At 45.8% G+C, this 13,610-nt stretch overlaps 1 protein-coding gene across 4 annotated transcripts in view; it reads right to left on the bottom strand.

Annotated features, from left to right (window-relative positions):
* The window catches only part of TBC1D30 (TBC1 domain family member 30), a 109,998-nt gene that overhangs the window by 17,686 nt on the left and 78,702 nt on the right, over nt 1-13,610 (bottom strand). For 2 of the 4 annotated variants that reach the window (XM_069764678.1, XM_069764679.1), the window contains exons 4-7: nt 8,806-8,867; nt 8,404-8,469; nt 3,784-3,909; nt 325-510 (exon numbers count right to left, since the gene is read on the bottom strand). In XM_069764678.1, coding sequence (XP_069620779.1) covers nt 325-510; nt 3,784-3,909; nt 8,404-8,469; nt 8,806-8,867 — 440 coding nt within the window. Of the gene's footprint in view, nt 1-324; nt 511-3,783; nt 3,910-8,403; nt 8,470-8,805; nt 8,868-9,565; nt 10,189-13,610 lie in introns of those variants that run through there. The other 2 variants (XM_069764681.1, XM_069764680.1) reach the window with 2 other exon arrangements.

Below are 13,610 nucleotides of genomic sequence, written 5' to 3'. Positions count from 1 at the left end.
TGGGGTTTGAGATAGTAAAATTTGAGACAATGTGCTGTAGCTTCAAAATAAACCACACCACCACCATACATGACAGTAAGAGCTTGTTTCACGTTTGCGTTTTTTGGCATGTTTTCTTCAAGTTTTTGCAATGGAAAAAACACAGCATTTTACAGTACCAAATATGAGAAAACGGATGTATTTTACACAGTTTTTCCTGACAAACAGAAAAAGAGAAAATATGCTGCAAATACTGGACACGTGCACATACCCTTAGAGGTGTTTCTGGTGATAGACTGTTTGGGTTTTATCAAAATGTATGCTATGCTCAATCACTTTACCTACCTTAAGTGCATCACCTTCATTGCCCTCCATTACTTCCAGTATGAGGGCAGCTAGAATATTAAATCCTTGGCAGTAACCTACAGTCTTGTTCCACCTGGCATAAGCCAAAAGCACACGTTTGAGAACCACTCTATCTTGCTCTGCCTCCTGCCCACAATAGGAGCTGCATCCTGTTCTATGAAGATCCTGAAATATAAATCAGATAGACAAATAACACAAAACAATTAATAAACTGAAGAACCGACTGTAGAATCCCTATAGGTGGAAACAAAGGGAGGAAGAAACCTTAAGATACCGATCTGGGTTTGTTACAAGGCTCCAAATAAAAAGGTAGAAAATCATCTCTTGAAGCATATAAAATCATGACAAGTAATTATTGTTGAGAACCTCAGCTATCCTGAATTACACTGCTCAGAAAAAATAAAGGGAACACTAAAATCCCACATCCTAAATATCACTGAATGAAATATTCCAGTTGTAAATCTTTATTCATTTCATACTGGAATGTGTTGAGAACAATAAAACCTAAAAATGATCAACGTAAATCACAACGAATATCCCACGGAGGTCTGGAGTTGGAATGATGCTCAAAATCAAAGTGGAAAAAGAAGTTACAGGCTGATCCAACTTCAGTGAAAATGCCTCAAGACAAGGAAATGATGCTCCGTAGTGTGTGTGGCCTCCATGTGCCTGTATGATCTCCCTACAACGCCTGAGCATGCTCCTGATGAGGCGGCGGATGGTCTCCTGAGGGATCTCCTCCCAGAACTGGAATTAAGCATCCGCCAACTCCTGGACAGTCTGTGGTGCAACGTGACATTGGTGGAAGGTGCGAGACATGATGTCCCAGATGTGTTCAATCGGATTCAGGTCTGGGGAACTGGCAGGCCAGTCCATAGCTTCAATGCCTTCATCTTGCAGGAACTGCTGACACACTCCAGCCAAAATTAGGTCTGGCATTGTCCTGCATTAGGAGGAACCCAGGGCCAACTGCACCAGCATATGGTCTCACAAGGGGTCTGAGGATCTCATCTCAGTACCTAGTGGCAGTCAGGCTACCTCTGGCGAGCACATGGAGGGCTGTGCGGCCCTCCAAAGAAATGCCACCCCACACCATTATTGACCCACTGACTGCCAAACCGGTCATGCTGAAGGATGTTGCAGGCAGCAGATCGCTCTCCAAGGCGTCTCCAGACTCTGTCACGTCTGTCACATGTGCTCAGTGTGAACCTGCTTTCATCTGTGAAGAGCACAGGGCGCCAGTGGCGAATTTGCCAATCCTGGTGTTCTGTGGCAAATGACAAGCGCTCTGCATGGCGTTGGGCTGTGAGCACATCCCCCATCTGTGGACGTCGGGCACTCTGACCATCCTCATGGAGTCTATTTCAAACTGTGCAGACACATGCACATTTGTCGCCTGCTGGAAGTCATTTTGCAGGGCTCTGGCAGTGCTCCTCCTGTTCCTCCTTGCACAAAGGCTGAGGTAGCGGTCCTGCTGCTGGGTTGTTGCCCTCCTACGGCCCCCTCCACATCTCCTGGTATACTGGCCTGTCTCCAGCCTCTGGACACTACGCTGACAGACACAGAAAACCTTCTTGCCACAGCTCGCATTCATGTGCCATCCTGGATGAGCTGCACTACCTGAGCCACTTGTGTGGGTTGTAGAATCCGTCTCATGCTACCACGAGTGTGAAAGCGCAACCGACATTCAAAAGTTACCAAAACATCAGCCAGAAAACATTGGTACTGAGATGTGGTCTGTGGTCCCCACCTGCAGAACCACTCCTTTATTGAGTGTCTCTCGATAATTGCCAATAATTTCTATCTGTTGTCTATTCCATTTGCACAACAGCATGTGAAATTGATTGTCAAACAGTGCTGCTTCCTGAGTGGACAGTTTGATTTCACAGAAGATTGATTTACTAGGGAGTTATATTCTGTTGTTTAAGTGTTCCCTTTATTTTTTTGAGCAGTGTATATTTGGAAGCAGAAATCTGCAGGTCCAGCAAGGAAAAAGGTTTCGGACAATAAAAAGATACAATTACCTTTCAAACCACTGCATAACCGGTTTGGTGGCGGGAAGGCATATCCCTTCAGGTTGGCAGAAGCAACCAATGGTACCCAGATTTCCTTTTGTTACCCAGAATGAAATCCTCAGAGCCATTGTTGGACTTAACACTGGTTTACTGTGTCCCTGGTTCCTCCTGGTGCAAGACCATGCCCGGCCTCATGGCCAAAGTATATAGGCAGTTACTGGCTAATCCGGGCATTTATAACATTGACTGACCCTTAAAGGGGTATTCCCATCTCCAAGGTTCTATCCCAATATGTAGTAGGTGTAATAAAAATAATATTAGCAAATACCTCCAATTAGACATGTAGTATAGTTTTTCTGATTCATGTGCAAGCATTGCAGGACCTTAAGATATACATGGTTATGACCACTGATCTAGTGACTGTTAGCTAGTTGCTAGTGGTCGTAACCATGAATACTTAAGGTCCTGCAATGCTTAAGTTCCCCAAACCTAAATCCAATTGACTACTACTGGGACATTATGTATCAGTGCATCTAATGCCCCTATACAGAACCTTACTGATACTCTGATCCTTGCCTGGGAGGAAATCCTCCCAGGACACTATCCATCAGCTCACTGGGGACAAACCCAAATTTTGCCAGCTGTGCTTACAGGCATATGAGGGTTATATTGACTGCAGAGCCACATTATGAGTCGTCAGGATGAAATCCATATTTGAGTTGTCTGTGATATACTTTGATATTTGTGGTGATTCGCAAGCTAGCCCTGAATTTGTTGAGAGATTAGTTTCCAGTGACCACTGGTATGTCATGTCTCAATAAATTACACAATTTCCAACAGCAAAGATTTTCAACTTGAACCAAAACCAAATATGTGAATTAAGTTTTTCCGTAATTTTTTTTTTTTAATGTAGGTCTGCATCTATACAAGTCACTAGTGCGGCCACACTTAGGATACGGTGTCCAATTTTGGGCTCTGGTGTATAAGAAGGACATAGCTGAACTACAGCTTGGGGACAGAGAAGAGCGACCAAGGTTATTAAGGGAATCGGTGGATTGCGGTTATATAAAATCAGAGTACGGTAATTCAATATGGAGAAAAAAAAGAGGACTCATGAGTGAACCAAGTACAATGTTCATAAATGGACAGCACAGCAATCTTTTAAATTATATTTGTTTTACGTAAGCCTGCAACGATGACAAGACAGCATTCTCTAGGTCAACGATTAAGATTTAATAATCACATACGGCAAATCTTTACTTTACAAGCGGTGAGACTTTGGAATTTAGGACTATAGTTTAAACTCAATAGACCTGTGTCCGTTTTGAACCTTAAAGGGGGTTGTCTAACCTTTTTCCAAGAGCCCCCCCCCCTCCCGCCTGCTCTCCAGATTCCGGTTTACCAAGAACTGAAATTTTATTACCTTCACTATTTGTATTCCCATTGAGTCATCATCAGGATTGCTTCTTTCATTGAATGTAAAGCGCATTGTCTTATCCCAGTCTATGGAAATGCTGTGCAGATACTGGTCTGCAAGTGTCAACCATACCTAAACATACAAGAACAAGTCAGCAATGCAGAATAGATATGTCAAATTTCAAATATGGGAGAATTTATTTCATTTGTGTTACTTTTTTGGCTTCAAAAGTCATGTGTTCTGGTGACAAATCTTCGCTAAAATTTGTGACATTTCTCTCCCCCAGTTTCTTTTCAAACATGGTGAGGAAAGTGGATACGGCTTAGAAAGGGATATGACTGACAATCAGCTGACAAAATGACTACGTTTAAAAATTCGGACAAAGTGCAAAAATGCCACAAAGCTCAGAGGAGGCATTTCATTAAAAAAATGACGCTGCAAATTTATGCTACAAAATTCCTATTTCATAGGGAATACAAGAGATATAGAAGGAGGGGAGAAAAGTCCTTTTAAACAAGATAAAAATATGGGCACCGCTATGATCAGTGACTACAGTTCAGTGCAATGTTTAACGGACAAAAACAGTCTAAAATCTACGTTCTCCAGACCTGATACAAGCAGAAATCCACTGCTACAGCTCACTGGGAAATTGTGGAGTAGAGAGCTCATTTACATTACAGAAAGAACAGACTACTTATAAACTGGAAGTAACTAAATGACAATTATGAAAACCCATAATAGCTACCTGTATAATGTATCTTGGAGTTGGAGCTTTTTTTTAAACCAAAATATTTTTCACTAAAATATATCAGCTTTTTGGATTGTTTGCTTGAGTCTCATGGTCTTAAAGCATACCTCCCAAGCTATGAGAGGGGGTGCGGAGAGACCAGATTACACACTGGGCAGCACAGTGTCTGTGACCATTGTAACATGCACAGGGAATATCATGCACCGAACCTATTCTAATTGAGAAACCTGCATAATACTCTCTGAGGAACATATTGTTCCTGTATCAACCGAACTGCCCGGTGTGCAGTGACCTCTTTCAACCCCTGATGTGAAATAGCCAGGAATTAGATATACACTTTAAGAAGATTCACATTTCTTTTTTGTTTAAAGGGAACCTATCACCCCCAAAATCGATGGTGAGGTAAGCTCACCGTCATCAGGGGCTTATCTACAGCATTCTGTAATGCTGTAGATAAGCCGCCGATGTTACCTGAAAGAGGAGAAAAAGACGTTAGATTAAACTCACCCAGGGGCGGTCCTGCTCCGATGGGTGTCTCAGGTCCGCTCCGGCGCCTCCCATCTTCATTCCATGATGTCCTCTCCTGGTCTTCACGCCGCAGCTCCGGCGTACTTTGTCTGCCCTGTTGAGGGCAGAGCAAAGTACTGCAGTGCGCAGGCGCCGGGCCTCTCTGACCTTTCCGGCGCCTGCGCACTGCAGTACTTTGCTCTGCCCTCAACAGGGCAGACAAAGTACGCCTGCGCCGGAGCCGCGGCGTGAAGACCAGAAGAGGACGTCATGGAATGAAGATGGGAGGCGCCGAAGCGGACCTGAGACACCCATTTGACCAGACCGCAGCGGGACCGCCCCTGGGTGAGTATAATCTAACCTCTTTTTCTCCTCTTTCAGGTAACATCGGCGGCTTACCTACAGCATTACAGAATGCTGTAGATAAGCCCCTGATGACGGTGAGCTTACCTCACCATCGATTTTGGGGGTGACAGGTTCCCTTTAACAAATTCTGGACTGCTCATAGACCATAAACGTCCAGGCGGTCCACGCTTTCCTCTGCAGTGGCAATCTAAAAGATCAATACAGAGTAAGCAGTTTACAATAAGCCGTGTAGCTGTGGGAGTTGGTAGCTGGCTGTCAGACATATACATATATATCTATATAAGCACTGACAGTACTTCCTCCTCTGGACCCAGTGATTAGTCAGCTCTGCTATGCAGCCAGGAGGCTGAATTTCCCCTAATATAACCTTCAAAGAGGAAATTAAAAATACAAATAATATATTAATATGGCGACATTTACCCTAAATAAATGAAAGAAGAAAAAAAAAGAAAATTACACCTCAATGATGCCTGAATTACTGTTTCGTGCCCTCCTCCCTTTGAAAGTGTCTAATAAAAAGAAAAAAAATCTACTGTATGTAAAATGGAGACAAAATTAAAATGTTCTCTAGTGGTCTTTGTGGCAGTAAAAAAAAAAAAAATAGAAAAAAAAAATGACAAAAAGATAGAAAAATATTTAGAATTGAAAGTCCTCAGTGGTTGATATACAGGTCCTTCTCAAAAAATTAGCATATAGTGTTAAATTTCATTATTTACCATAATGTAATGATTACAATTAAACTTTCATATATTATAGATTCATTATCCACCAACTGAAATTTGTCAGGTCTTTTATTGTTTTAATACTGATGATTTTGGCATACAACTCCTGATAACCCAAAAAACCTGTCTCAATAAATTAGCATATTTCACCCATCCAATCAAATAAAAGTGTTTTTTAATAACAAACAAAAAACCATCAAATAATAATGTTCAGTTATGCACTCAATACTTGGTCGGGAATCCTTTGGCAGAAATGACTGCTTCAATGCGGCGTGGCATGGAGGCAATCAGCCTGTGACACTGCTGAGATGTTATGGAGGCCCAGGATGCTTCAATAGCGGCCTTAAGCTCATCCAGAGTGTTGGGTCTTGCGTCTCTCAACTTTCTCTTCACAATATCCCACAGATTCTCTATGGGGTTCAGGTCAGGAGAGTTGGCAGGCCAATTGAGCACAGTAATACCATGGTCAGTAAACCATTTACCAGTGGTTTTGGCACTGTGAGCAGGTGCCAGGTCGTGCTGAAAAATGAAATCTTCATCTCCATAAAGCATTTCAGCCGATGGAAGCATGAAGTGCTCCAAAATCTCCTGATAGCTAGCTGCATTGACCCTGCCCTTGATGAAACACAGTGGACCAACACCAGCAGCTGACATGGCACCCCACACCATCACTGACTGTGGGTACTTGACACTGGACTTCAGGCATTTTGGCATTTCCTTCTCCCCAGTCTTCCTCCAGACTCTGGCACCTTGATTTCCGAATGACATGCAAAATTTGCTTTCATCAGAAAAAAGTACTTGGGACCACTTAGCAACAGTCCAGTGCTGCTTCTCTGTAGCCCAGGTCAGGCAGGTCAGGCGCCTCTGCCGCTGTTTATGGTTCAAAAGTGGCTTTACCTGGGGAATGCGGCACCTGTAGCCCATTTCCTTCACACGCCTGTGCACGGTGGCTCTGGATGTTTCCACACCAGACTCAGTCCACTGCTTCCTCAGGTTCCCCAAGGTCTGGAATCGGTCCTTCTCCACAATCTTCCTCAGGGTCCGGTCTCCTCTTCTCGTTGTACAGCGTTTTCTGCCACATTGTTTCCTTCCAACAGACTTACCATTGAGGTGCCTTGATACAGCACTCTGGGAACAGCCTATTTGTTGAGAAATTTCTTTCTGGGTCTTACCCTCTTGCTTGAGGGTGTCAATGATGGCCTTCTTGACATCTGTCAGGTCGCTAGTCTTACCCATGATGGGGGTTTTGAGTAATGAACCAGGCAGGGAGTTTATAAAAGCCTCAGGTATCTTTTGCATGTGTTTAGAGTTAATTAGTTGATTCAGAAGATTAGGGTAATAGGTCGTTTAGAGAACCTTTTCTTGATATGCTAATTTATTGAGACAGGTTTTTTGGGTTATCAGGAGTTGTATGCCAAAATCATCAGTATTAAAACAATAAAAGACCTGACAAATTTCAGTTGGTGGATAATGAATCTATAATATATGAAAGTTTAATTGTAATCATTACATTATGGTAAATAATGAAATTTAACACTATATGCTAATTTTTTGAGAAGGACCTGTATTTCTTTCCTGTGACAAAAAGATAAGAACTTCCAACTTTTATTTTTTTTTGTTGCTGATATTTGGGGAAAATGTAAAGTATTAAAGATTAAATTAATTAAACCCCAATTATAGTGAAAAGAAAGGCAAAAATTATTTGAATATCTTAACGAGATATAATTTCAGAGCTTTTAAAAGCACACATACAATAAAACCAGAGAATGTGCCAGAGTAAGAGAACGGCCTGTTCCTGAACTGTTTGGGTTTTTTTTAGAGAACATACAGCACAAACAGCAGATCAAAGGCTTGAAGGCTCAGAGATTGGAACCTACTATTCAAGCTCATTCATGCAGTTTCTACTGATGCATGCGTTTGCAGGAAAATTCCTTTTAGCTTCTATCTCCAGGGTAAAGAACCCAGAGCAGATGTTTAATTATTTTTTCAAGATATTTAGACAGAATAATGATACCATGTTAGGAATATTATTTATGTAATATCAGGTTGATTTAGGATTATGGTTAAACATCAATATACATCAAGCTAAAATAAATTGAAATGGACTGAACGTGTTTAACAGATACTAGTAAGCCTATATCTTTGCCTTATGGAAGCATCTGTGAATTTTGTCTTCTCACCAGCTATATGTTGCTGCAATAAAACAGATTTGCATAACTTTGCAAATAAACAATTAAAATCCAAAATCTCTTAACAGCGTACATATATTTTTAAAGAACTTACTCTCCTCCGCCATTCTTTTGGTATTCCAGTGGGCAATCTGGCAACAGCTTTAAGAGCGTCATACCACTTTAAAAAAAAAAAAAAAAAATTATGTTTTTTTTTCCATTTCAAATGAAAATGCTATATTAAAATGGCATAAAACAAGAATCCACTTATTATTCATTATTGTTAATGAATAACTCATGACACATTGTTTATTAAAAAAAAAATTATATATTATAAAAATCCCACTGACATTACACCATGAAGAAATCACATAGAATCTTAGCATTTCCTAGAACTGAAAAGTTGAATGATGAAAAATCCAACCATACATTAATCTACCAACCATCCCACCGCGGGCACAGCACAGATGTGTGTAACCAAGGACAGTACACTGGAGAGATTTAGGGCATCTCTTACCTGCTGAAAGCCCTGCTGTCCCAATGAAGGCTCGGGTGTAAATTTCAACTTTGTGTCCACACCTACAGGAAAGGAGAAAGGGTTTATTTCCACAATTCGAGCACTAGTGGGATTTTTGGCCAGTCCAGTTTTTAATCTTAGTAATAAATAAGGAAGCAAACAAGACTAGGAAGCCCAGGACAGGATTGTCCTGAGTGACAGCTGGCCTGACCCAGGAAGGGTAGACGGGCGCTGTCCAGTGCTGAACACAGCTGCCCACCAGCAGGGTGCTCCCTCCACACCGCATGCATCATACATACACACGCTACACACACACACACATGCATCATACATACACACACATCATACACACGCGCACCATACACACACATCATGCACACGCATCATACATACACACACATACCATACACACACACACCACGCACAGACACATCATACACACGCACACATCATACACACATAAAACATCATACACACATACATCATACACACATACATCATACACACACTGCCATAAAAACCACAAAGACCCGAACAGCAGCAGAAAATCTACCGGTGCAGTCCCCGAGGGCCGGCACACAGCCGCCATCTACCCTTCTGCTGGAGATGAAGCCCAGCACAGCCCCATTCCCGGCATCTCCAGCAGGCGGCTCGGCTCCGGCCTCGGACGTACCGGCACGGCACAGAACAGCAGCTGGTGCTGATCCCATACCAGTCGTGCTGACGGCTGCCTATGCCCATGGACAGTGTGGCCCCTCACCTGGCTCCAGGGTGCAGAGCAGGCGAGGAGCCGTCCTGGCGATGCAGTTCCTTTTCTTGAGCACAGTGCTGAGGATGTTGCCCACTCCTCCTCCTCCTCCAGCATTCTGCCTCTTCACGCCTTTGCCCCCTCGCCTCAGGCTGGAGGACAGCTTTTCCTGTCTCATCTATAGGAGCTGGGCTAATCCTGGGCGACAGCTGCTGATCTCAGGGCTTCTCCTTGGCAGCAGTGACGCACATGCATGCGGTGGAGTCCAGGCTCGGGGCAGCCACCTGGCACACACACTGTGTCCAGCCGGACGACGAGCGGCAGCGGTGCACCGAGACCACACCGATGTCACACCGATGCTCGATCTCCAGCTTTGTTTTGTCGTGGAAATCTGCAGTGCAGAGGCGGCCGGGAGAGCGTGCACGGCGGAGGAGGGGGCGCTCCACCTACCGACCATTATATCATCCTCCTCCTGCACAGCAGCCGGCTCTATGTGTCAGCACTGCGCTCCTCAGCCTGCGAGTCACTGCCCTGGTGGGCTGCAGCTGGGGGATCACCAAGGGCAGATGGCAGCCATGGTGACTGCTCCATAATGACTGATGGGAGGCGGACAGCCATGGTGACTGCTCCATAATGACTGATGGGAGGCGGGCAGCCATGGTGACTGCTCCATAATGACTGATGGGAGACGGACAGCCATGGTGACTGCTCCATAATGACTGATGGGAGACCGGCATCCATGGTGACTGCTTCATAATGACTGATGGGAGACGGGCAGCCATGGTGACTGCTCCATAATGACTGATGGGAGACGGGCAGCCATGGTGACTGCTCCATAATGACTGATGGGAGACGGGCAGCCATGGTGACTGCTCCATAATGACTGATGGGAGACGGGCAGCCATGGTGACTGCTCCATAATGACTGATGGGAGGCGGGCAGCCATGGTGACTGCTCCATAATGACTGATGGGAGACGGGCATCCATGGTGACTGCTCCATAATGACTGATGGGAGGCGGGCAGCCATGGTGACTGCTCCATAATGACTGATGGGAGGCGGGCAGCCATGGTGACTGCTCCATAATGACTGATGGGAGACGGGCAGCCATGGTGACTGCTCCATAATGACTGATGGGAGGCGGGCAGCCATGGTGACTGCTCCATAATGACTGATGGGAGACGGGCAGCCATGGTGACTGCTCCATAATGACTGACGGGAGGCGGGCAGCCATGGTGACTGCTCCATAATGACTGATGGGAGACGGGCAGCCATGGTGACTGCTCCATAATGACTGACGGGAGGCGGGCAGCCATGGTGACTGCTCCATAATGACTGATGGGAGACGGGCACCCATGGTGACTGCTCCATAATGACTGATGGGAGGCGGACAGCCATGGTGACTGCTCCATAATGACTGATGGGAGGCGGGCAGCCATGGTGACTGCTCCATAATGACTGATGGGAGACGGGCAGCCATGGTGACTGCTCCATAATGACTGATGGGAGACGGGCAGCCATGGTGACTGCTCCATAATGACTGATGGGAGGCGGGCAGCCATGGTGACTGCTCCATAATGACTGATGGGAGACGGGCAGCCATGGTGACTGCTCCATAATGACTGATGGGAGGCGGGCAGCCATGGTGACTGCTCCATAATGACTGATGGGAGGCGGGCAGCCATGGTGACTGCTCCATAATCACTGATGGGAGGCGGGCAGCCATGGTGACTGCTCCATAATCACTGATGGGAGGCGGGCAGCCATGGTGACTGCTCCATAATGACTGATGGGAGGCGGGCAGCCATGGTGACTGCTCCATAATGACTGATGGGAGACGGGCAGCCATGGTGACTGCTCCATAATCACTGATGGGAGACGGGCAGCCATGGTGACTGCTCCATAATCACTGATGGGAGACAGGCAGCCATGGTGACTGCTCCATAATGACTGACGGGAGGCGGGCAGCCATGGTGACTGCTCCATAATGACTGACGGGAGGCGGGCAGCCATGGTGACTGCTCCATAATGACTGACGGGAGACGGGCAGCCATGGTGACTGCTCCATAATGACTGACGGGAGGCAGGCAGCCATGGTGACTGCTCCATAATGACTGATGGGAGGCGGGCAGCCATGGTGACTGCTCTATAATGACTGATGGGAGACGGGCAGCCATGGTGACTGCTCCATAATGACTGATGGGAGACGGGCAGCCATGGTGACTGCTCCATAATGACTGATGGGAGGCGGGCAGCCATGGTGACTGCTCCATAATGACTGATGGGAGGCGGGCAGCCATGGTGACTGCTCCATAATGACTGATGGGAGGCGGGCAGCCATGGTGACTGCTCCATAATGACTGATGGGAGGCGGACAGCCATGGTGACTGCTCCATAATGACTGATGGGAGGCGGGCAGCCATGGAGTCAGTGACTGATGGGAGACGGTAGCACAGCCCTCCCACCAGAACAATGCCCCACCACTGACAAGGGCACAAGATCACTACGTCGCCGGGCTGCTGACTGACAGCTCAATCGTGACACAATGGAGGCGCACACGGCCTCTGCAAGGGCACTTCTTGGCAGTGTCTGCTCTGTGCAGCTGCAAAACAGTGTGGCTACCTCTGTGCAATATGGGCAAGGAAACCGTTATTACTGCCATTCACTTCTGATTGATATAAACAAAGGTGGCACTGTTGTTCTGGTACCAAGTGCAGCACTGGCATCATCTGCAGAATTTTTACATCTCTATGGCGGAAAGTGTTGGCACCCTTGAAATTGGACTACTTTTTCCTGCAGACAAACTCCCTCGTACTGCCAAACATATCACATTGTCACTCATCAGTCCAGTTTTTATCTTTTCGTGCATCAGTGAGTTGCTAGACTTGTTTCCATGTCAGAGGTATGACCTTTTGGCCACTATTCTTCCATGAAGACCACTTTTGGCCAGGCTTCTTCACACACAGGATAAGTGTATCTGGTTCCCACTGGTTGCTGCCAGTTTTGAGCTAATGGCCCATGTACATAAAACAATCACAGAAAAAATACAGCCTTACCAACACCAGGTCAGACTACAAATGCACTGCAGGATTCAACAGACCCCCATGATGAAGGCGGGGGCAGCAGAGGTGCAAAATACTGATGCAAACAGCCACTCACAAACTTACCAATTCATGGAGGGGGCGGTTGTGTGGTATTAGGGTATGTTCCCACGGTCAGTAAACAATGCGGGTTGGACGCTGTGTACATCTACAGTGTCCAACCCGCGGCGGCCAGATGTTACAGCATAGCATAGATTTCAAGAAATCCCATGCCCACTATGCATTCGGAGACGCCCGTGGCATCCCTGCATAAGCGGACATGCAGCGCGTCTTTCCAGACTGCAGCATGTCAATTTATGTTGCAGAGACGCTCAGTCTCTGCAGCGTAAATTTCCTATAAGATTTAATTAGATGCGGTAAAACCGCATTATCTGTACAGTCACATAAGTATTAAGCGTGGGAAAGTCTTAGTTACTCACCGGTTAACGGTGTTTTTCGGAGTCCATGAAAGCACTACGGAGAGAGGGGATCCGCCCTTCAGGAACAGGAAACCTACAGATATATAAGGGCGGCACCTCTCCCCACGCATCAGTTGGTTTACAGAGCACAAGAGGACCACCAAGGTTAATAGCATACAAAATAAACAATAATACAATATTAACTATTCACTACCCGTGAATTATATATAAGTAAAGGAAGAGGTGTACACCCAGAACTTAAGAAGACGGGAGGGTATGTACAGGTGCTGTCATGGACTCCGAAAAACACCGTTAACCGGTGAGTAACTAAGACTTTATTCGGTCGTCCATGACAGCACTACGGAGAGAATTACAGAGAGTAACTAACTAGGGAGGGACTACAGCTTGCAGCACCCTTACACCAAAAGAGAGGTCAGATGAGGCACCCAGGTTCAATCTATAATGGTTATAGAAAGTGTTTGGAGAAGACCAAGTAGCAGCCTTACAAATCTGGTCGATCGACACCTCCAATCTTTCCGCCCACGAAGCCGCCATAGCT

Source organism: Ranitomeya imitator, chromosome 4, assembly GCF_032444005.1.
Source record: "Ranitomeya imitator isolate aRanImi1 chromosome 4, aRanImi1.pri, whole genome shotgun sequence".
NCBI lineage: Eukaryota > Metazoa > Chordata > Amphibia > Anura > Dendrobatidae > Ranitomeya > Ranitomeya imitator.
This window is presented reverse-complemented; position numbering and strand designations above follow the sequence as displayed.